Below are 22,212 nucleotides of genomic sequence, written 5' to 3' on the forward strand. Positions count from 1 at the left end.
CATAGGAGAAGAACCCCATGTGATACTGATGTGACAGAGTGTGTCTAGGTAAAATATCCCGATTCCTATTCATTCCAATGGCATTGTGTGGTAATGGACTCTGATATTAAAATGCATATTTCACACCCTTGTCCCACAATTTGGAGGACAGTCATTCACTATGCATGAGCCATTCACTCATGCTCATCACGCGGAGAAAATTACATTTTCCCAGTTGCCAAAAGGAAGAGATAAATTATCTCACGTGGACAAGCACATTGCTCCCGAGAGCAGTTTCACAGACCCAAGACACTGATCTAAAACACCCAGGAGGGAGACTAGGAGCTTTGCTGCTGTTGTCCTGAGTCAGTCTCTTTATTCAGACCTACCGGACTCTCAGCCTAGAGGGCTTAATGTGGTGAGACGTTTGCCTTTCTGGCTTTTTTGGACAAAATGAGAATCCTTGGAGCTTCTTATTCCTTCTTCCTAGAAAATATGTTATAAAAATGAATAAATTAACAGAGTACTCCATATTTATACATACCCACTGAATTGATCATATTTATTTGTAATGAAAATTAAGGAAGCAAATGTTAAAATGTTCTCTTTGGGAAAGGTACAGAGGAAAGTTACCACAGATGCACACACATTTGCTTATTACTTTCCTTATCTTTACCTATTATCTTTACTTTCTCCTTATCCTTACCTGTTCTTTCAGGTTAATGAAGGTCCAGATAACTGCCCCCTTTAAGTCAATATGTAACCTTAACCCCATACCTGCATACATATGATTAACAGCATTTCTATCTACATAATAATTAGAGCTAACATTTATTCCTCTTCATATGGCCATCACTGCTCTACCCACTTGATGCATTTTCCGATATGACCCCACAATTTAAAATCTTTATGTTTTGCCCACGTTACAATTAACAGAGTTACATGAATCACACATTAATGCTTTCAACAGTTATTACACACGTGGAATTGCCCTCGGCCCTGGGGGGAGGGGGGTGAAGCAGAAATAACCATAGGATACAGCGGACCCTGTGAAGCGTCGAAGTAAGATTCTTCCTCGGAATGCCTTGGGAGTTGGGAGAAGGGAGGGCCCATGGGCAGCTAAAGCTGCTAGTGACCTCATTATACACTATTCAGGTTATCATATTTTTCTCTGCCTAGAAAAGTGGCTCCTCAGCCATTCCACTGGGGCGAATGCCATTAAGTGACCCACCTAATCGGGGTGGACCACTTTGGATTTGCCGGAAGGCGCCATCTAAACACCAGTTATTACCAGTGTTATGTATGGGTCTGGTGGCTTCTCCTTTCCTTCCCCCTGGCTTCCAAAGTCTGGTTCCCTTCTGTTACCTTCATCCCGGCCCTGCAAGTGAGCACAGGTCCACAGTCCAGGTGGCCCGCTCTGAACCCAGGGCAGGCTCTGGACCCGTGCACGTGCACCCCGCACCCTCTCCACTCTCCGCCGGGTTCCTTCTCCCGCCCATCCGGGTCTCCCTTTGCCCGGCGACGGCGGGCGACGGCACGGCACTAAACCGGCCACCCGGTCGCCGCCCGCTGCAGCGGCGCGGGGCTGACCGGGCTGCGAGGGCCGGTTTCGGCCGGGGCTCGGGAGGACCTCGCTTCCCGCCGCCCCCTCCCGCCCGGGCAGAGCCCGACGGGTCCCCTCCCCGGGGCAAAAGTGAGGACGGGCTTCTAAGGTGATGGAGGACTCCTGAGAACGTGCGCCCAGGCAGGAAGGCCAGGCTACCCCGGGATGGCGGCTGCACACAGAAAACGCGGGCGCCGGGCCCCTCAGGTGAGGTTGCCTCGGCCGGGGCTGCGTGGGAGAAGGGCGGTCTGCCCCGCGCGCGCCCGTCCGGGCAGCTGGGGAGGCGGGAGCTGGACGCGCGGGCGACGCGGCCGCCCCTGGCGGCCCAGGCCGGGTTCCCCCACGCCCGCCGCCGCAGCAGGTGGGGGCCCGGCGGCCCGGGGGCGGGGCCCGGCTCGGGGCGGAGCCGCGGCGGCGGCGAGCGCGGGGCGGTGCGGGCGGGGGCCAGAGCCGAGCCGCAGCCCGAGCCGGAGCCGCAGCCGGAGCCGGAGCCTGGCTGTCCGGGCGGCCGCTGGAGCTCGCAGCGCGCCGGGGCTGGGACCGGCCTGGCCGAGCGCGCCGGCGCCGCGACCGCAGACAAAGGCGCCGCTCGCGCCCGGGCCGCCGCGCTCTCGGGCTCTGCTTTGGGTAAGTGGCCCCCTCCGCTTTCTTTCTTCTGCTGCTGCCCGCCCCTCTCGGAGTTCAGCGGGCTCCGGAGAAGCCGGGCGAAAGGAAGAAATGCTACTTCCCGGCTCTCCCTGCACCCCCACCCCACCTTAAGAAAAAACAACCCAAACGGAAAACCAAGCAAATACCAAACTAGCGGGTTTCCGAGCGGGGGGTGTCTCCCGCGAGACCGACGCGGCCGCCCCCTAGAACCCTTTCCTCGGCCAACCGCGCGCCGGGGCTGCCGCTGGATCTGTGGTTCGGATGGGAAGGGTGCCGCTGAGCATCCCCGCGGGGGTGTGTAGAGAAGGAGGCTTTAGGGACCCGGCGCCGTTGAGGGGACCCCACCCCCGCGGGCAGTTCTGCGCGTTTGGGGGCGCCGAGGGGCGGTTCGCACTGCGAGTTCAAATTCGGATCTTGGTTGTGGGGTCTGTCCCAGTCCCCTAGCATCTTTCCCTCCAGCCTCCTTTGCGCTTCGTTCAGGGGTTAATATAGCGCCCCTACCCGACCGAGGCGCCCATTCTGCCCTCCCGCGGCCCCAGGGCGGGGGCTCGGGGCGCCTGAGAGGGCGGGGAGGGAGGGAGCCCCGCTGCTTTCCCCGGCTCTGCAATCCCGAGCCTGATTCTGTTGGAGAGGGCGGGCGGCTGCCGGCAGCCGATCGGGTTTGACCACGGAGCCAGGTCCCGGGCTGGCTTCAGCCTCTTCCCGGGCTGCTCTCCATCGGAAAAGCAATCGGAAGCCTCGGGGCGTTTGCTTTTGTTCTGCCCGCAACTCTCCGGAATCCGAGGAGCAGCCAGAGTGGGCGGATGCCCCCGGGAGGGGGCCGATGCGGGAGGTCCAGGTGCAGCCCCGAAGTGAGAGTTGGAGGCGGCGGCCGTTTCCCGCGCCTGGGTGGGGAATGGGTCCCGATCGCTAATCAATGCTGGGGAGCGGGCGGGGAGTCCGCGGCTCCGGAAAAAGCGCGCTGTGCCCCGCGGCCGCGCACTGTCACGCGCCTCTCCCGCTCTCTCGAAAGCGCTACCTTGAGACTCGCATTTCCATTCATGGATCTCTGCCTGGGATCTGACTGATGTCACCTCTGCCCGGGTTCTCTGAGCGGGCGTCTACTACTGTTCGATTTAGTAGCCATTTACAGGGGGCCTACTATGTGCGAGGCAGAAGTAAGTCCTACGATCATGTTAATTTAAAAGATAATTATTGAGCATCTACTACGTATAAAGTAGATGTGTTATAAACTTTCCGATTTAGCAGATTTATTGAGCGTTTCCTGTATTCAAGGTAGGTGTGCTGTGACCTTATTTTGATAGATATTTACTGAGCACCTTTTGTGTACAAAGGTTTTTTTGTTATCGTGTGTGCCTGCGTGTGTTTCTGAAGGATTGCCCAGCCTACTTTTGGGAGACATGTGGAAACAAGGGAGAGTCAATGTGTCTTTGGGCCCTCGAGTCCTCAGTTCCTTTAGTAACTTGCATTTTAACCTTTCTGGACTGCTTGTCATGTGATGTAGGAAGAGCTGGTGTTCTAGGCTGTAGCTGGAGGGGTCAGAGGGCAGCAAGGCAGAATAATGAAAAGGCCTGCTCTGGGACCCCTTTCCAATTCACTTTCCTTACACTGGAAAAAAAAAAAGAAGAAGAAGAAGAAGAAGAAGGCAGTTCCTTTGTGCAAAGCACCATGCTAATTACTGCCATGAATTAAAGGTTAATAGGGCAAGGCCCTGACACTCAAAGGGATAAGGGAATCTGTGATGTGGACAGAAAGACAGACAAAAGGACAGTCAACTAAACCAGGAAGGGCTTGGGGGGAGGCTGGAAGATAGGGCCTGAAAGGACCTCCCAGCCCCTAGTTTCAAACTGGTGACAGCAGGTGGGGTGAGCCTATCTTTAAAATCCCATCATTTGGTGGGCTAGGAACTCAGGGGAAGAATCAAATGGTCCTTCCTGCTAAGAGATTTGATGACTTACTGCTCTGGTCCTTTTGGGATCCTGAGACACACTGGAATGTCCAGATTGGCGAGCAACCTGCGGGTCATTAGTCTTTTAGCAAATATTTGAGCACTTATGTTTAATATAGGCTGTTATCAGGGAAATATAATCTAAGATGTATTCTGTCCTAAAGGACCTAACAGAGTTCTTGAGATCAACACGTCAAATGACTGCGCAGCAGACTTGAAAAGCCAGGAGCATATTCCTCCTAGAATTTGGCAGAGAAAATCCTGCAGGCATGGAATTGTGGCTTCCCTCTTCTCAGTGAGCACCTTCTATATGTCTAGTGTGTTTATCTTTTTACCTTGGCCTCCAGTAATTCCTGGTAACTGCTTTATGTACCAGCTTCTTGGTACAGTGATCTTTTTCTTCTCAAATTTTCTCCAGTTTCCCTCTTAAATTCTTTTTAAACAACACTGTCTTATTTTTTTGTTAAGAGCTTGAAAGCTCCCCTCAAATCCTTTCTGGAATTAGGCCCATTATAAAAGATACATAGGACATAGGGTAAACATTAGGTGAATGGCTTGGAGGCCCTATACTTAGGAGCAGAGGAAGAACCCACAGAGGCTGAAATCAGGAATGTACAGAGAGAACATAAACTGGCCTCTTGAGATGGACTAGGACTCACATGGGCAGAGAAGACTTCAAACCAAGGCTTCCTCCCAAATTGAGAGAAATGGTGTAAGCAAAGGTGTGAAGGAAAACAAACCAGGAATTGGGTAGGTCTTGCTCTAGAATAGTTTCCATTCATTCAAAGAATTGCTGCCTGAGCATTTTACTGTGTCCATGACTTTGCTAGGTGTGGGGGGCCGGGGGGGGGGAGCACCTGGCACAGTTTGAGGTTCACTGTGATCCCAGGGCTGGTGAGGACCTTTGTCTGCTGTTCGCTGCAGGGACCACACTGCATCCCTGCCATTCTTTCAAGCATTCCTGGAGTTTTTTCACCTGAGCTGAACTTGATTGTAATCTTCTTCAAGGCTAAGAATGTGACTTCTTTTTTTCTCTCTGCATCCCTGCCTCCCAGCAGGCTCAGGCATGGTCTGGAGATGACATTTCTCTCTGAACGCTGTATTGCTCATTTCTTCACCCTTTCCCTCCCTCCTCAGGGCCTGTCCTCTCTTCCTCTGCATGCACCACTTTGAGCTGCTCAGAGCCTTTCACTGTATGAAAACTCAGGGGAAAAACAATCTGTCATCAGTCACTTTCTCTTGAATATGAATGTAGGTCACTGTTCATTTTTCCAGGGGTCTTTGTACTTTAAACCTCATTATGGAATGAAAAGTTTTGTCCACCACGAGAGGATTTCAAGCACAGACAAGTGGGTATTGGAGGTAATTGGGGAGGCAAAGTGCCCTTCATGGTGCTCCGGAAATTATGCTGCTACCTCCTCACGTAGCCACTCTTGGCAAGGGTCCTTGCAGTCCTGTGTGATCCATGAAAGTCCAGAGCCTTCCATGCTTTTTACCTTAGTGGGGTGACTGAAGTCAGATTGCAGCTCTGCCTGAGCTACCTGTCAACCTGACCTTCACTTGCTCTGGTGTTTAAAGGTTAATCGTTTTCCAAACAGAATCCTTGCCTCTTTACCCATCTACACATGCTCATTATTCTAAGGAGGGAATTCTCAGCCTGAGTGCTATTAATGTTGTGGGCTGAATAATATTTTGTCATGGGGACTGTCCTTTGTGTTGTAGAGTATTTATCACTATCCCTGGCCTCTACCCAGTCCATGCCAGTAGCATGCTGTCCCACCCCGAGTTGTGACAATCAAAAATGTCTCCAGTTGTTGCCAGATGTTCCCTGGGGAACAAAATCACCCCTGATTGAGAACCAGTTTTAACGGGTTCTGGTGGATATGTACCATTCTATAGAACTTCCCACTTTTCTGGGAGAGGCCTTATTTTAACATCACTTGGTTCTTTTCAATAATGGTGACTTAGTAAATGTGAAATTAGCTTTGTGGAACTTTCCATATGAATCATTTCATAAATCAGTAAAACATCCTTTGTCATTCCGCATAGTCTAATCTGCTCATGATGTTAAGTCAGTCTTTTAAGGCAAAAATAAATAAATGAATAAATAAATAAATAAAAATTAAAAAAAAAAATCTCAAGTTCTTCCCCTAGCATGTGGCTGATGAACATACTGGACGTGGGGGCAGCAGAACCACCGTTGGTAACCACCATTGCCCACAGGGTCATCCTAGCTGCTGCTTGGGCAGTGGCTGGTGGGCAGCAGTGGGGAGGGAAGTGGGGAGAGGATCTAGTTCTGGTGGGACAGATGCTTATGTAATTTGAGGCGTCCTCTTTTAGAAAAAGACAAAATGACCAGGTGAAAATGTTACTTCGACATTGGAAGGATCCTGCAAGAGGGGTTTCAGTTTCGTTAGCTTCAAGTAAAGCTGCCTCTGGGAAAGAGTTGAGGAGTGAAAGGACAGCTGTGGCTGCAGGAGTAAGAAAGTGAAGACTTTCTTCTCCCCATGACTGGCAAGAGCTAAGAGAAGCTTCTCGAAGACTTGACTTACATAGAGAGCATGGATCAAACTAGAATTGTTAAATGCAGGGTGGCCTGTACTTTTTTGTTACCATATGCCCTCAGAAAGAAACTTTCAGAGCTTCAGCCACCCCAGGTCAGCATCAGCATCAGCAGCATGGCGGTAGGATGGAACTTGGGGAGAAGTTAGTTCAAGTTTAGCAGGAGGCTGTGTGAGTTCCCCCAGTGGATGGAAGTACCTTAACGCACATCGGAAGCGAGGTTGGCCCAGGGCCCAAGTTACTGATTCAGAAAGTGAACGAAACTCTTTTTCGGCATATTATAATGGTATGTGAAAAGTTTGCGGTAAGATTTCATTGATTCAAACTTCTGTTTTGGAATTCCCAAGTCTGGGACGAGAATTTTCCTTGCATTGCAACAGGCTAGATAGGAAATGCCTTTGTGGGGCAGGGGTAGGCAAATAACTGAAGTATTTGAAAACTTAAGATAATAAAACAAACAAAAAAACCCTCTATATTTCGGACGTTTCATTCACGTCTTTTTCCTTAATCTAAATCAACCTACCTTAAATGAGGAAGAGAAAGTGCTACGATTATTGCTTTAGGATTTAAATGTGCCTGACTGCATGTGAAATTGAACTATCAATATGTCAATGTCTAGATTTAACAAAAATAAAAAGACTCTCTACAAGAAGATTTATTGTAGGAGGGATTTTTTTTTTTTTTAAATAGCTAGTTCTCCGTTTGTGTTTAAACGGATTTTATTTTTATAGAGTTTTTCAAGAGTCAAGATCTGTTTGGAGATTTTGGATCAAATCTACACACAAGCACAGAGATTAAACCTGCCAGGGATTTTGGGGACCAGTGAGCAGCTCTCCTTGGCCCATTTTATAAATGGGGAAACTGAGGCTGAGAGAAGTTAGGTGGCTTGCCAGGGTTACACAGAAGTTAGTGCCAGTGCTGGGCTAGGGGTCAGGAGTTTGTCCCATCCATCCCCTTTGGCATTCATTGTCCCTGGAATATTGTTCTGACTTCGTGTGGTTGCTAGAGCATGTTAGTGGAGGGAGGTCCAGGCAGGAGAAGAGTTCCTAGGTCATCTAGTCCTGTAGATCTAATCATTAATTCACACTGATTACACCTATGCCAAAGGTGTGTGTGCATATGAGTAGTATTGAAAAGAACCAGGAAAAACCTGAAACAGTTGGATTGGTGGAATGAGATTATTTTACAAAACTTCTTAAGTATAGAATGGTGACTATAGTTAATAACATTGGATTGTATATGTGAAAGTTGTTAAGGGAGTAGATCTTACAAAACAAAAAAAATTGTAACTGTGTGGTGGTGGATGTTAACTAGATTTATTGTGGTGATCATTTCACAGTATATACAAATATTGAATCATTACATTGTACACCTGAAACTAATGTTATATGTCAATTATATCTCAATAAAATTTTTTAAATAAAAAAAACTTCCTTTAATGCTCTTTGATATTGTCTTTATAGTAAATAATTAGAATGAAAACATTTATTTCCCTATTAGAAAAGTACTAATGTGCATTATGGGAAGTAGCAAAAAAAAAAAATTAAAAATCCCAGCGTGATCCTTTGACCCAATCATATTTTGCTATGTTTTAGTGGTTTTTTTCTCAGCTCAATTTTTAAACACAATTGAGATCATAATGTACATATAATTGTAATTCATATCTTTTTTCAGTTAATATTATGACAATTTCTATGTTTTTACAGACTCTTTGTAAACATAACTTAGTGGCTACATAATTCAGTACTCTGGAAGCCTGTTTATTTATCACAATATTTTGTTGTTAGTGAACATTGTTTGCTCACAGTTTCTCACTGCTGTATCATTGCAGTGAACAACTTTGTGTTCATACTTTTTCTGTAATTTGAATTGTTTTCTTGGTGTACATTTCCAGGTAGTGAAATTACTCAACCAGGAGTGGAAATGTACCATGTTAACCAATTGCGTTCCAAAAATGGAAATGATTTTACCACATCATTGATGGCACAGGGTATTTTATTTTATTTTTAAAGATTTATTTATTTGAGAGGGAGTGAGAGAGAGCAAGCACAGGAGGGAGGGGCAGAGAGAGTCCCAAGCAGACTTTGCACCCAGTGTAGCACCCCACTTGGGGCTTGATCCTGAGACCATGACCCAGCTGAAACCAAGAGTCAGATGCTTAACTGACTGTGCCTCCCAGGTGTCTCTAGGGTATTTTATTTCTAAAAAATTACTAATTTGGTGGAAAATATGCCACTATTGCTTTCATTTACATTTTGGTTACCGATATGGCTAAACATTTCTCTCTAGGATTGTTACCTCCTTGTATCTTTTGTTAATCTATTTTTCCATTTGGGGTTAGTGGTTTAAAAAATTGATCTGCACGTGTAAAATCCATTTTTTTAAAAAAGGAAAGACAATAAACTTCTGCTTTCCTGGATATTCTATGAAGAATTCTGTCCAACGCTAATGTTCCACAGTTCCAACACGTCAAGTGCTATGTTTTAGGCTAAACTCTTTCTGTTCATAGTGGTGGAGCTGCTTATTTGGCTCCTGAAACGAGGTTAGGTGGACAGGGAGCTTGATCCCCTTGGTATCGACCAGCGTACAGTGAGCACTTACTTAGTACTTCTCAGGTGTTAGTTCTCAATACTTCCAACAGCTTGTGAAGTGGGAACTATTTTACTATATCCATTCATATATGAAGAGAGTAGTTGCCTATTCTTTAAAAAGAGTTCTGACCACCAATTCCAATGCATGGGGCCGTTTTCCCCACACATTCAAGCAAATCTTGGACACCGGCTGACTGTCCTACAATTCCACTCAATTCTGGTGAGCCATCAGATTCCACAGGTTAAGGTCTCAGTCTCACAAGACTACCCTCTACCTCAGAAGCCAGTTGCAAGCCCAGCTTGTCATCTCTACTTCTGACTGACTGGCTTGTAAAGCAGAGATTCCCACTACCCATTCCTTGGGTTCAGTTAATTTGCTAAAGTGGTTTAGAACTCAGGAGACCTGTTGACTCATTAGATTACAAAGGATATTAAAGAGTATGAATCAATAGCCAGATGAAGAGATACACAGGGGGAGGTCCCAAACAAAGGAGTTTCTGTCCACATGGAGTTTGGGGCCAGGCACAGTGGTATGAGAAAGCATTCAGGTTCCCCAAACAAGAGCTCTCTGAACCCCAACATTTTGGATTTTTATGGAGGTTCTATCACATAGGCATGATTGATTAAATCGTTGGCCATTAGTAACTGATTTAACCTCTGGTTCCTCTCCCCTCCTCGCGCAAGTCAGGCAGTAGGATTGAAAGTTCCATCACTCTATTCATGGTTAGTTCCCCTGGCAACCAGGCCCTATCCTTAGGTACTTTCCAGGAGTCACCTGATTAACATAAACGCAGTTATGGTGAGGAGTGGGACTTTCTATGAATAACAAGATACCCATTTCACCTTTTGGCTCTGAAGTGATTTCAGGAACTGAGGACAGAGACTAAATATTATGACAAAAGATGTTTCCATTGCTCTTCTTGCTCAGGAAATCTCCTAGATCTGGGGGGCTGTGAGCCAGGAACTATGGACATGGACAAAGTCCAAATATATGTGAGAAATAGATTTTGGTCATCTGAATGGCCAAATACATATTTCTAAGAAATCACAACACTGCAACTTTTAAACCAGGGTTATACTATCTGTGGATCTTCACTAAGGTGACCTGCCTCTGTGGTGTAGTTGGTCTTTGAAGGAGCTGAGCTTAGGGTTATTAGCAACTTCCTCTGAATTCTCTTGCCTATTTCTGGGAGAACTTTGTGTTGTAAGGTCATTTTACTATCTTAAATTTCCTTACTGTATCTTCTTTATCTCTTACCCTCTTTTCCATATTTTCCATCCTTTTTATATCTCCCAGCAACATTCTGATAGTGCTTCTGACCTGTCTTCTAAATCACACTGTGTCTCTTCAGCTGTATCTAATCTGCCCATAAATCCATCTATTGTAGTTACTGAATTTCAATTCTAAAATTTCTAGTTCTTTGTCAAATCTTTGTTACTTTTTTTTTTTAAAGATTTTATTTTATTTATTTGACAGAGAGATAGAGAGAGAGCACAAGTAAGCAGTGAGGCAGGCAGAGAGGGAGAAGCAGGCTCTCCGCTGAGCAGGGAGCCCGACGCGGGGCTCGATCCCAGGACCCCAGGATCCTGACCTGAGCCGAAGGCAGCCGCTTAACCGACTGAGCCACCCAGGCACCCAGATCTTTGTTACTTTTATGTAGTTCCTGTTTCCTTGTTTTGAAATGTTGAAGCCCAATTTGTATCTCTGTGAGTGTACTAAGTATAGTTGTTTTACATTCTGTGTGTCGTAATTTTTCCATCTGGAATACTTATGCATCTGTTTCTTCTGTCTGTTGTTTGTTCTGATTGTCAGGCTGGTCCATATTTATGTTATATCTCCCTATGTGCCTGATTATCTTTGAATGTGTGCTAGATATTGTTTTGAAAAAATATTTGCATAAATATCTCATCTCATCAATTTTAAGATGTAGTTTTTTTCTCCCCACACTTTAATCTCTGAAATTCAGATGTGGTTTACAGTTGACGGAGTCTTAGTACTATAGTCCTAAGTACTAAGTACTTAGTACTGTAATTAGTACCCAGAATAGTAGCTACCTAACATTTTTTCTTTTCTTTTTCACTGGTACCTAAAATAGTAGTGCAATCCTATAATTAGTGATATTTAAGACTGATGAAATGCAATAATTTGAGGCTTTGAGTGATGCTGATACAAATGACAGGAATTTTAGAGAGGATTTTAAATAGCTTATTCAGGCTTTTTGGGGTACCGGCAATCCTGGATCAGTTTGGGGACTTGAGGTTTTTTTTAGGCCACCCACATGTCAGGAAGTCAGACCGGTTTATTTTTTGTTTTCTCTTACTCCTAGGGTCCCAGACATATGTGTGAAGTGGTTTACCAGGCCTTAACCCTAGGGATGCCCTGGCCCCCTGACTGTGAGGCTGCCAAAAGTGCTGCTCGGCCTTCTAACTTCCTCTTTTGGATTCACAGACCATCTGACTGGGTAAAAGTAGCCCCTAATACCCAGGCCCACATTCCTGGACCTCCTTCTCCCAGATCTTACATCTGAAGTCCCTCCCCATCATGTTAGCTCGTGTGCTTTTTAGGAAGAATTAAAAAAAATATTTCATCTAGGTTTCTTTGTTGTGTTCATTGGGAAGTTTGGTTCAAATTACCCAGTGCCCCACTGCTGGAGGAGGCAGAAGTGAGTCTGATCTACCTGCTGCCCTTTGCCCATGACCAGAGAACTTTCTCCACCACTACCAATATCCTGGTCACAGCTGGAAAGCTGAGGTCGGGATGAATCCGTTCCTGCAAACCGCATCCTAGCTAAATGTAGGTATATTTCCCTACACAGAAGAGACTAATCCCTCAGGCTTTTCCTAATAAGGCAGGTGACTGGCAGAGAGAGCGGCGGCAGGAGGGGCGTCTGGAGTCCTATCAGTCATCCGTCTCCCATCTGGTTTCTTCCTTCTCGTCCGTACAAGCCTGCAGAAAGATGCAAATTTAGGACCAAGGCGCATGATGAGGGAAGAAAATGTTTTCTCTTCCAGCAACTGGAAGGGAAGAAGGAAAATGAGTAGATTGTATTTTAGCTAGGTAAGATTTCTTCCATTCGACCTGGTCCCCAGCATTTCTAGATGGAAAGCAGAATATTTTCCCCATGGCCAAGTCTAGTCCTTGTAGAGACTGAACTATTTGTGTCGAGGCTCAGGAGTCAGGGTGGCCTTTCCAGGGGACTCCTGTGGAATCTAATGTTTCCAAAGAAGCTTATGTAATCCTTCCTGGCTTTTAGAAGTCACATGCTTATCCATGTGTTCTCAGGATCACTAGCCAAATGTATTTTCCCCCTACTTTGCTCCAACTCTCAAAGATGTTTTTCCCCAACCTCCTGAAGCCAGAGAATTTTACAATGAAAAAAAAACCACGCATTTTCTGAGTTTGAAAAGGTTGGGCATAGAGGCACAGAATGATGGGAAGCCCCTCTCCGCCACCTTCCTCATCAGAGTCTCCATTGCCAAAAAATGAGGGAGGCTCAATTTTTATTTTGGGGTACCTTTCTTCTTGGGAACCTCAGAGCTGTCTTCTCAGAAGATTGCTATAAGCCCAGGAAACCACAGTCTGCTGTCACGGCTCAGGTGTGTAGCTAGCTGTCAAGGAAAGCAAGGAAGGTGTGGCCAGTAGGGATCTGCCTCTCTGGAAAGGGCTTGTTTTGTGGGAGCGTATCCCCACCAACGTTTTGGAGACCACCGTATACCATGGAGCTTTTTTTGGTATTCCATGATGATTTACCCAGCTTATTTTTATTTTAATCTTACAACATTTCACACATAGGAAAGATTATATATAACTTAGTCCACTCTTAGCTAGAAATAGAAATCCTCCGGTTGGGCTTTAATAACTGTCCTTAAAGGAATGAAGCTGTCGTTCTACTCCCAGGTAGTTCTGGATTGTGACTGAGGCCTTTGGAAGAAAGGATAAATGACTTAATTAATTTTGAACAAGCAAATTTTGTATTCTCCCAGAAAGTGAACCCTTCCATGATTATTTTTAGAGGCAGAATTACTAGAAAGCCCCACCAGCTATAAGAATTTATGAACCATGATGTCTGAAATCTCTTCAGCCTGAAATGAAGTAAATTAATTTCTGCAGCATGATTCACTTTAGGGACAAGTCTACGTTTCTTTTATTTATCAGCAACGTAGGCTGTTAAAGTTTTTTCTAGAGAGGTATAGTTATTTTGAGATCCATCAAGGCCAGTTCTATGTTTCTGTGGTCAAATTTCCCATTAATTGGAATTTGAGTTTTTTTCCAGCCATTTTGAGACCATTTTGTCTGCTAATAAGAGATAATATGCTACGATTTCAGTAACATGTGTGAGAACCACAGGGAGTTCAGACAAAGTTAGCCGAGCAAAGCTCTGTACTTGTCATAGAGACCAGGATGTTGCCTTCTCTAGGTGGTGGCAATGGCACTTTTTACCAAATATTCAGAACTTTTTAGAGGACTCAGAACAATAAAGTGTTATAGCACTTTCAATAGGAAAAAAAGGGACAAAGAAGTTCAGAAATCTGAAATGATTTTATTTGTAAAGAGGAGAATTGGGGAGATAATTGCAGTAAACCACTTTAGAAGAGGAGGTGAGAAATATGTAACAATAGAGTAACTATACTGGACTGCTTTGAGCTTTCCAGATCAGAGGAGAGAAAAGGAAAAATGTCTTGACCAATTATTACAGAGTTTTAATCCCCATCGTGTAGGACACCAAAGAGGGCTTGAATGACCCACCCGTCCGCTATGTAATAAAGCCAGTGAAATGTGTGCCATCAAAATGATAGAGAGAAATTTAGGATGTACAGAGTAAGGAGAAAGACCGTTATTTAACAGTGTGAGTGAGAGTATGCCTGGTAAAGAGTCCTGGGCATGTCATGGCCTAAATAACTATTCATTTTGGGGGGTGGGGGAATGGGTTAGCCTGGTGATGGGTATTAAAGAGGGCATGTACTGAATGGATCACTGGGTGTTATACGCAAACAATGAATCATGGAACACTACATCAAAAACTAATGATGTAATATATGGTGATTAGCATAACATAATAAAATTTAAAAAATAACTTCATTTTTTCTATATCTTTTTAAAAAAGATTTTATTTATTTATTTGACAGAGAGAAACACAGCGAGAGAGGGAACACAAGCAGGGGGAAGTGGGAGAGGGAGAAGCAGGCTCCCCGCTGAGCAGGGAGCCCGATGCCGGGCTCGATCCCAGGACCCTGGGATCATGACCTGAGCCGAAGGCAGACGCTTAACGACTGAGCCACCCGGGCGGCCCCATTTTTTCTATACTTTACCATATTCTTGAGGTGAATGGAGATTAAAGACAAATAAAAAGATTTAGGTCCTTATTAATTTTGTTGGATGAAGGATGACAGGGAGTACGTGTCCAACGTGAAAATGCTTTTAGTTTATTAAACTACTTTAGTTAAAAGCTTAAAGTCTCGTTTTTAAATTTTTGTGTATGCCTTCATTCTTCAAAAGTTATTCAGTGAATTTGTTAATCCTGAAGCCTCCCCCCCACTTTTTTTTGAAAGTGAACCTGAAATGCATTTATGGAACAAGAGGAGGTAAAAAAATCCCTTGACTTCTCTATTCAATTTATTCAGAAGCAGATCGACAGAGCCAAAGGTTTATTGGTCCTTTAACGGCTGACTTTTCTGTTATTTAACCAACAAACAATGCAGCGTTTTGCTCTACACCCCTGAATCCAGGAATTGGCTTCCATAGCATATTAAATAACCCTGTTCTGTTCCTCCCTTTCCTATTGGTAAGAAATAATAATAGCATGATTATTTAATTATCACCACTAAAAGCAATGTCAGATTTCAGTAATCTAAAACTATATTGCCTTAAACTGAGATTATTTGAAATAAGATCTTTCCTCTCCAGTAACAGATGCCTAGAAAAGAAGGTGTCTAGCTGTAGATAGAGGGGGCAGATACAGGACTATGTACGTGTGCAGTTATGATTATGAGCTACTCACAAGCTTTTTTCTGGAAGGACACAGAAGCCATTGTTAGTAATGGTAAAGTAAAAGCAACTGGGGATTGTGGGGGTGAGGGAAAGGATTTTTTTATTTTTATTTTGTACCTTTTTATACTATTTAAAAAAGAAGCACATATTTTTATTTAATAAGTAAATAAAGGGAAAATTAAGAAGATAAGAGCAAGGAAAGAAGCCACTGTGGGAGATCCCATCAGCTCTGAATTTTATCTCCAGATGCCTTTCTCAGTGGAAATTCTGGTTTTTACAAATCACTAGATCAAAATTGATAGGGACACATGCTCAAGTTAGATCCTCCCCAGCTTTGTTTAATGTGGGTGTCTTCTTTGAGCCTCCCAGTGGCCTGTTCAGTGCATTGCGTCCATAATTATGCTTCCCACTTGGCAGATGGGAAGCCTTGAGCTTGGGGAAGATGGGTGGCTTGTCTTAGGCCATGTTGTCCGTACCTGGGAAGTTCAGAACTAGAAGCCACGTTCATTGTTCCTTTAACCCTAAGTTTACTGGAAACTTTAATAGAAAGAACTTTACTGTTGCTTCTGGACAATCTTTCCTAAATGCTCCAGGCTGCCTCCTCTCTGTTTTCATGCCATAACATTTGTTTCCTTCTCTGAAATCATGGTTAGATGTGTAGTTGTTTTCCTCATTAATATTATCAGCATAGGCCATCTCTCCGCTTTCTGTAGGCTTATGGCATCTAGGTTTATTACACATTAAGGTGTGTTTATTAGTTACTTAATCTTTGTTTTATGGAATTGGTTACTCAAGGTACTTTCTCCCAAATAGTTACCCATTTTTAGGAAGACAAAGTAATAAGCTTAGCCACCTCCACCACGCTAATGTCATTGTCCACAAGCAAATGAGAACCACATGATGTTTGACCTAGAAGAAAACCATCCTTGCGAGGACTTATTCTCTTGTTTTATAAATGAAGAACCTGAAGATCAAATAACTTCTTCTGGATTACACAGGGAATTTGAAGTGACGTAGGACCCAGGGCCCACTTCTCTTAACTTCCAGCCCAGCCCTCCTCCTGATGCAACAGTAATTACAGAGAATAATTCTCTTGGTCATCAGGCATGTAGATGAATGGTCAATGCTGGCAAAAAAAAAAAAAAAAAAAATAGGTCACACTAAATTAAAACAGCAACTGTGCAGAGGTAATCTGAAAAAGAAGAAGAGGTGTTGAGCTTAATTTTCCAAGTTTTAATGAGTGATTTTGCAGGCTTACCTCTTTTAAAACACACTTGGCTGTATAAACATCAGCATTTCCACTAGGAATCCTTTAGATGATAAGTATCCCAACCACATTCATTTGCTGTAGAGTAAAAAAGTCACCCTCACTTTTTGGGCAATTCAAGGCACACAGCATCAAAGTTGTGAAACGAGGAGTTTTTTTTAAAGATTTTATTATTTTTTATTTATTTGACAGAGAGAGCATGAGTGGGGGGAGGGGCAGAGGGAGAGGGAGAGGCAGGCTCCCTGCTGAGTAGGGACACCCCACCAAAGTGCGAGGACTATGGGAGCCCTGAGGATAGGATTCACTAGTGAGAATGCCATTTTTATGAATCATGGACCTTCTGTACAGTCCTAGAAGGCATTAATTCCTGTAGGCAGGGCTGTAAAGGGCGTCGTGATAATGGATGTCTCTAAAAATTCCATTCACGTGTGTGTGTGTTACACATACGTGCCCAGGCTCCAGCCCTAAAAACTGATTTATGTGGTTTGGGGTGGGATCCAGACATCAATATTTAAAACCATGGTTCCCCAAATTGGCTGCACATTGGAATCACCTGGAGAATCTTTAAAATCCTGATGCCTGGGTCTGACTCCAGAGATTCCGGTTTAATTGGTCTGGTCTCTGGACTAGACATCAGAATTTTTTCAGAGCTCCTCATATGATTCTCGTATGCAGCTAAGGTTGCAATCCATGGGTGAATGAGACCTGGCTAACCTTGTGCATAGCAGGTGTTCAATAAAAATAAAGTAGGAAATGAAAGCTAGATGGAAGGGTTTATGAGAGAAGTCAGTGCTAAAAAGCCTATTTCTGGTTCTTTGGACATTTCTGTAGGCTTGGATATGTTATGCAGTGACTTGCAGTGGAGTGGGCAGCAAAACCTGATACATTCAGCTCACCACCGTAGCCTTTGTTGTGGCTACCAGTGGACCTTTCAGCCCAAATCAACGGCCAGGGGCTTCCTAATTGCTCTGCTCCATTTTATCTACCTGTCATAGGAGTGGCCGCTCTGCCTGTCATACTCCTGATGTGTCTCACACTGTCCTTTGGAGAAAAACAACCAGCAACTGGCTTCTGTAGGAGCAAGGTGCTCCAGCCCTGGGTTTAGCCTGAGGTGAACTCCGTCCAGTGCAGCAAGCCTCAGGGAGAGCCCGCCCACTGCTCAGGGTTAGTGAGAGCTTCCTGAAGCACAGAGCGCATGAGTTGCCTGGTTTCCTTGGTTCCCTAGGTGATTCTTGTTTAGTCCAAGGGGTACAGGGAGGGGAAGTATTTCCGCATCTGGCCCCAGTGAATGCAGCTGCTTTCAGCCGTGGAGAGGCTCCACCATCCCAGAGAAGGGGAACTTGCCAGGCAGAGAGTTCACCGTAGCTGCTTATGGAGCAGAATCTGAACTGCTCTTAAAATGGTCTTGGAAGGCTCCCCGGGTACTGGCTTGCACACTTGAGTGTGCATCGGAGTCCCTTAGAGAAGTGTTAAACTACAGATTGCTGGGGCGACACCCAGATTCTCTGATTTCAGTAGGACTAGGGTGGGGCCCCAGAATTGGCATGTCTAACACCTTCTGGGGTGGTGCTGATTGCTGTCCTGGGGACTGCCCTTCGAAGGAAGGACACAGATGGCACCTGTGTTGTTTAGGGAAAGGACATTGGATGGCTGCGAATGTACCTAATGGTCACAAGATCAGGAGTTCAAATGACCTCCCCGCCTGGGGCTTCCGTGGATCGTGCAGGGCAGAGTGGCTCAGGGGTGGCTTCCGGGAGCAGGTGGTGCCTGGGGTGGAACCTTGGAGGATGAGTAGGGGTTTGCCAGGTGAGGAGCGTGGGGCAGTGTTCCAGGAGCAGTGCGGGCAAAGGTGAAAGAGAACATGAGTGAGGCTGGCGTGGGGAGCACACGTGGTTTAGGGTGATTGATGGGGAGAGAGCTTAGCCTGGATAAGGAGGCAGAGGCCGGATCTCAGTGCTGGTCCTCCCCCTGGAGGAGTCTGGGCTGATCTGAAAGCAAGGCATTTCACTGGGGGGTTTCATGCAGGAGAGTACATGATCAGATTTGCCTACAAGTTGGGAAATGGCCTGGCGGGAGCGTGCATCTGCAGGAGACACAGGAGGCTGTCACGGGAGTTCCCCTGGGAAGTGACAAGACCACAGGGGCGTGACCTTTATGTCATCTTGTCCTTGCATCACCCGCTGCCTCTGCTCAGTATTTCCAGCTTTTCAGAGCCCTTTCCAATGGGTGCCTTCACTGGCTCTTTGAACATGTCCCGTGTATGCTTGTATGTGGAACCAGGCCATCACTCTTTGTTCCCCTGACTCAGATTGCTTCTCAAGGAAAAGTAAGTTAAAATAAATGTCAGGGGCAACCTTGAAGCAGGAGAGCCATGAAGGACCTGTGTGGAAGGGAGTGGGGCAGTCTTACCTACTTAGCCGGAATGAGGTCTGCTGTGGGTTGTATATCTTTTGGGGAGCTCTGGGTTTTTCTTTCTTGGTTCTACCTGGGAGTCACACATCCCTCTCCTGCTCCTACTTTGAGAACAGATTACAAACCTGAGTCAGAGGCCAGCCCCCTAGCCTTTCGGTTTGGAGGCTTACCCAGGCCAGTCTCCTAAATTCACAGTACCCTCAAAATGGCGCCAGTGCTGGGCATTATGGAGGCACAGGGTTTCTGAAACAGGTCAGACCCCCTCCTTGCCCACCGCAGTGGTGAATGAACTGTGCCTGCAGAATGAAGTTGTGTATGCAGAAGAGGGCCGCGCGGAGCTAATTGTTCAGTAGGGACGAGTGCAATAAGAAGGTGTTGGTGGGAGCAAGTTCTCATCTGTCCTGGCCCATCTTCGAGAAGAATCAACACTGATGGATTTCACTTGTGGTACTTCTCACTTCGTCTGGTAATGAAAATTTGATATGTGGTTTCCCCTGGTAGGGCTGTTCATCACACTGTAATTGATACATCTCCAACAAGTGGCTCTTGAGGAAATTGATTCCGCTAGGTCTCATCATGACCCGGAGAGACTAACAGAGATTTTCGTAGGCTCTGTCTCCCTTGTTGTGCCCCTTCCTCTCAGGCTGTGGGGTCTCACCATTGGCTGAGTTAGAGGCTCCCCCAGAAGCCTTGAGTGGGCTGCTGTTGGGGAAGGCAGGGGTCTAGATTGATGACCAGCGTCAGTGAGCAGTCTGTGCTCTGAGGTAATGACATCAAGATTTATAGGTCACCCATTTCCAGGTGGCTTTTGCTGCTTCAGACCAACACGGTAGCTATGAGAACAGATTGCAGGATGGGGAGCTGGCAGCCTGCTTCAGATCAGAAGGGCGGGTAAGAGCAGAAAGGAGGGGGCGTGACCCACTGTCCATGTTTGCCCTTGTTGCTGGTCAGGGGAAGAGAAATGCTGTCCAGAGAGACACAATCTGAATGCCTCCCTGAGTGCTGTCCCAAACATTTTGCTAATGACATGGCCACCTGGAACTCGTTTGCTAGAGAGTTTGGCCAAATGTCCAAGGGGACTGTCTTCAAACTTTGGCTGGCGAGTGCAAGCTGCTTTTATCCCGATCCCATCTGCTATTTGTCCTGGAAGGAAGGTTGCCGTACATTGGGTACCATCTTGGAAGTCTGTTCTAAGGTCATGAGGGGGGCTGTGCCTTCTCTTTCTCTTTTTCATGATGTTTACTGTAAAAATGCCAATCTGAAAAAATAAAGTTATGAAATGTCAGCTGGTAGAAAAATTGCATTGTACTTTTAAAGCTCATTTAACATAGTCTACCTCATTTGGTTACTACAAGAAGTCTATACAGAGTAAATAGGAGAGGTGATAATTTTTTTTGAGATTTCTTTCCTTTTTTTTCTTTTTTTTAAAAGATTTTATTTAGTTATTTGAGAGAGAGAGAATGAGAGAGAGAGAGAGCACAGGAGAGGGGGGAGGGTCAGAGGGCGAAGCAGACTCCCTGCTGAGCAGGGAGCCCGATGCGGGACTCGATCCCGGGACTCCAGGATCATGACCTGAGCCGAAGGCAGTCGCTTAACCAACTGAGCCACCCAGGCGCCCTCTTTCTTTCTTTCTTTCTTTCTTTTTTTAAATCTTATTTATTTGACAGAGAGAGAGAGAGAGAGCACAAGCGGGGGGAGCAGCAGAGGGAGAGGGAGAAGCAGGCTCCCCGCTAAGCAGGGAGCACACATGGGGCTCCATCTCAGATGATCCCGGGATCATGACCTGAGCGGAAGGCAGACGCTCAACAGACTGAACCACCTAGGCACCCCCTTTTTAAAGATTTATTTACTTATTTGAGAGAGAGAGAGAATGCAAGGGGTAAAGGCAGAGGGAGAAGGAGAGAGAAACTCAAGCCGACTCCACGCTGAGCATGGTGCCTGACGCGGGGTTTGCTGTCACGACTGTGAGATGATGACCTGAGCCGAAACCAAGAGTGGGATGCTTAACCCCTTAACCGACTGTGCCACCCAGGTGCCCCAGGAGCGGTGTTATTACCTCCATGTCATAGATGGGAAAGAGACTGCAGAGAGTGAATACCTTGCCCAAAGTTCGGAGTAATTCACAAGGTCATGAGTGAGAGCTGGAGCTCAGGCTACTCAAGTCTCTACCACCAGAGCCTTCCAGTATCCCATTAGGTGTAGCCCCTGCATGAAGGCATGGTAGAAAACTTCCAAAGAGTGTTTATCATGCCAAGTGGGAAGTAGGAGCACATGAAAGACTATTTGACTTCTCAGGACTGCTGCTGAATAAAAGATTTTAGCTATTTGCTGCATAGAAGGGTTTGGAATTCTCTGTCTAGATAGCTGATGATGTCATTTATGTCAATATTTCTGAGTGCTCTTTTTGTGGTAGAATGAAGACACATTGCCATTTCATTTATTTACTGCTGTATAACCAACCACCCCAAAAATTGGCGTCTTAACACAACAGTGACTTATTATTTCTTACAATTGTGTAATCTGAGCAGTGCTTGGCTGGGTGATTCTTCTGCTCCATGTGGTATCAAATGGGATGACTCGTTTGGCTGCTCTCAGCTGCTGACCGTGTTGGGCTGGTCCAGAAGGTCTGAGACGGCTTCACTCCCATGTCTCGTGCCTCCGTGCTCCTCCGTGTGATCTCTTTCTGGGTCTGGCTTGGGCTTCCTCACAGCACGGTGGTTTCAGGGTAGCCAGGCTTCTGCATAGAAGGAAGAAGCAGAAGTTGCCAGTTCTCTTAGGACCCAGGCTCAAAAGTCCTAGAATAAACATCGTTTCCACCACCTTCTGTTGGTCAAAGTAAGTCATAAGGCCAGTCCAGACTCACAGGGAGAAAGAGACTCCACCTTTTGGTGGGTGGGTGGCATGCACATACAATGTTGGGAGAAGTGGTTGGTAGCCTGATCAGGAGTCTTGTCAACCACAGTAACATTCATGTGTCCACTTGCTAAGAGAAACAAACATTTTTACTACTCTGTACCATCACTAGATACAAAGAGGACCATCTGTTAAATACACCAAGTGTACATGAAGTGTTTAGGAACAGCAAGTTCAGCCCAACATGAATATATGGTTGTGGAGCAGCCCTAGAACATGGGTCCTCTGGCTGGTTGCCAGTCCAGGCCCCCATTGGGCTCCTCTCTGGGACTCCCTATAGTCTCAGGAATCATGGCCTTG

General features: G+C 45.7%; 1 protein-coding gene across 4 annotated transcripts in view; it reads left to right on the plus strand.

The window, feature by feature from the left end:
* Positions 1–1,726: 1,726 nt before the first annotated feature.
* The window catches only part of MAPK4 (mitogen-activated protein kinase 4), a 142,246-nt gene continuing 121,760 nt past the window's right edge, over positions 1,727–22,212 (plus strand). For 3 of the 4 annotated variants that reach the window (XM_027577670.2, XM_027577672.2, XM_027577674.2), the window contains exon 1: positions 2,058–2,209. Coding sequence is in view for 1 of the 4 variants with exons in the window: in XM_027577673.2 (XP_027433474.2) it covers positions 1,748–1,789 (42 nt within the window). In the remaining 3 variants the exon portion in view is untranslated. Of the gene's footprint in view, positions 1,790–2,057; positions 2,210–22,212 lie in introns of those variants that run through there. The other variant, XM_027577673.2, reaches the window with a different exon arrangement.

The sequence above is a fragment of the Zalophus californianus genome, chromosome 14 (assembly GCF_009762305.2).
Source record: "Zalophus californianus isolate mZalCal1 chromosome 14, mZalCal1.pri.v2, whole genome shotgun sequence".
NCBI classification, from domain to species: domain Eukaryota; kingdom Metazoa; phylum Chordata; class Mammalia; order Carnivora; family Otariidae; genus Zalophus; species Zalophus californianus.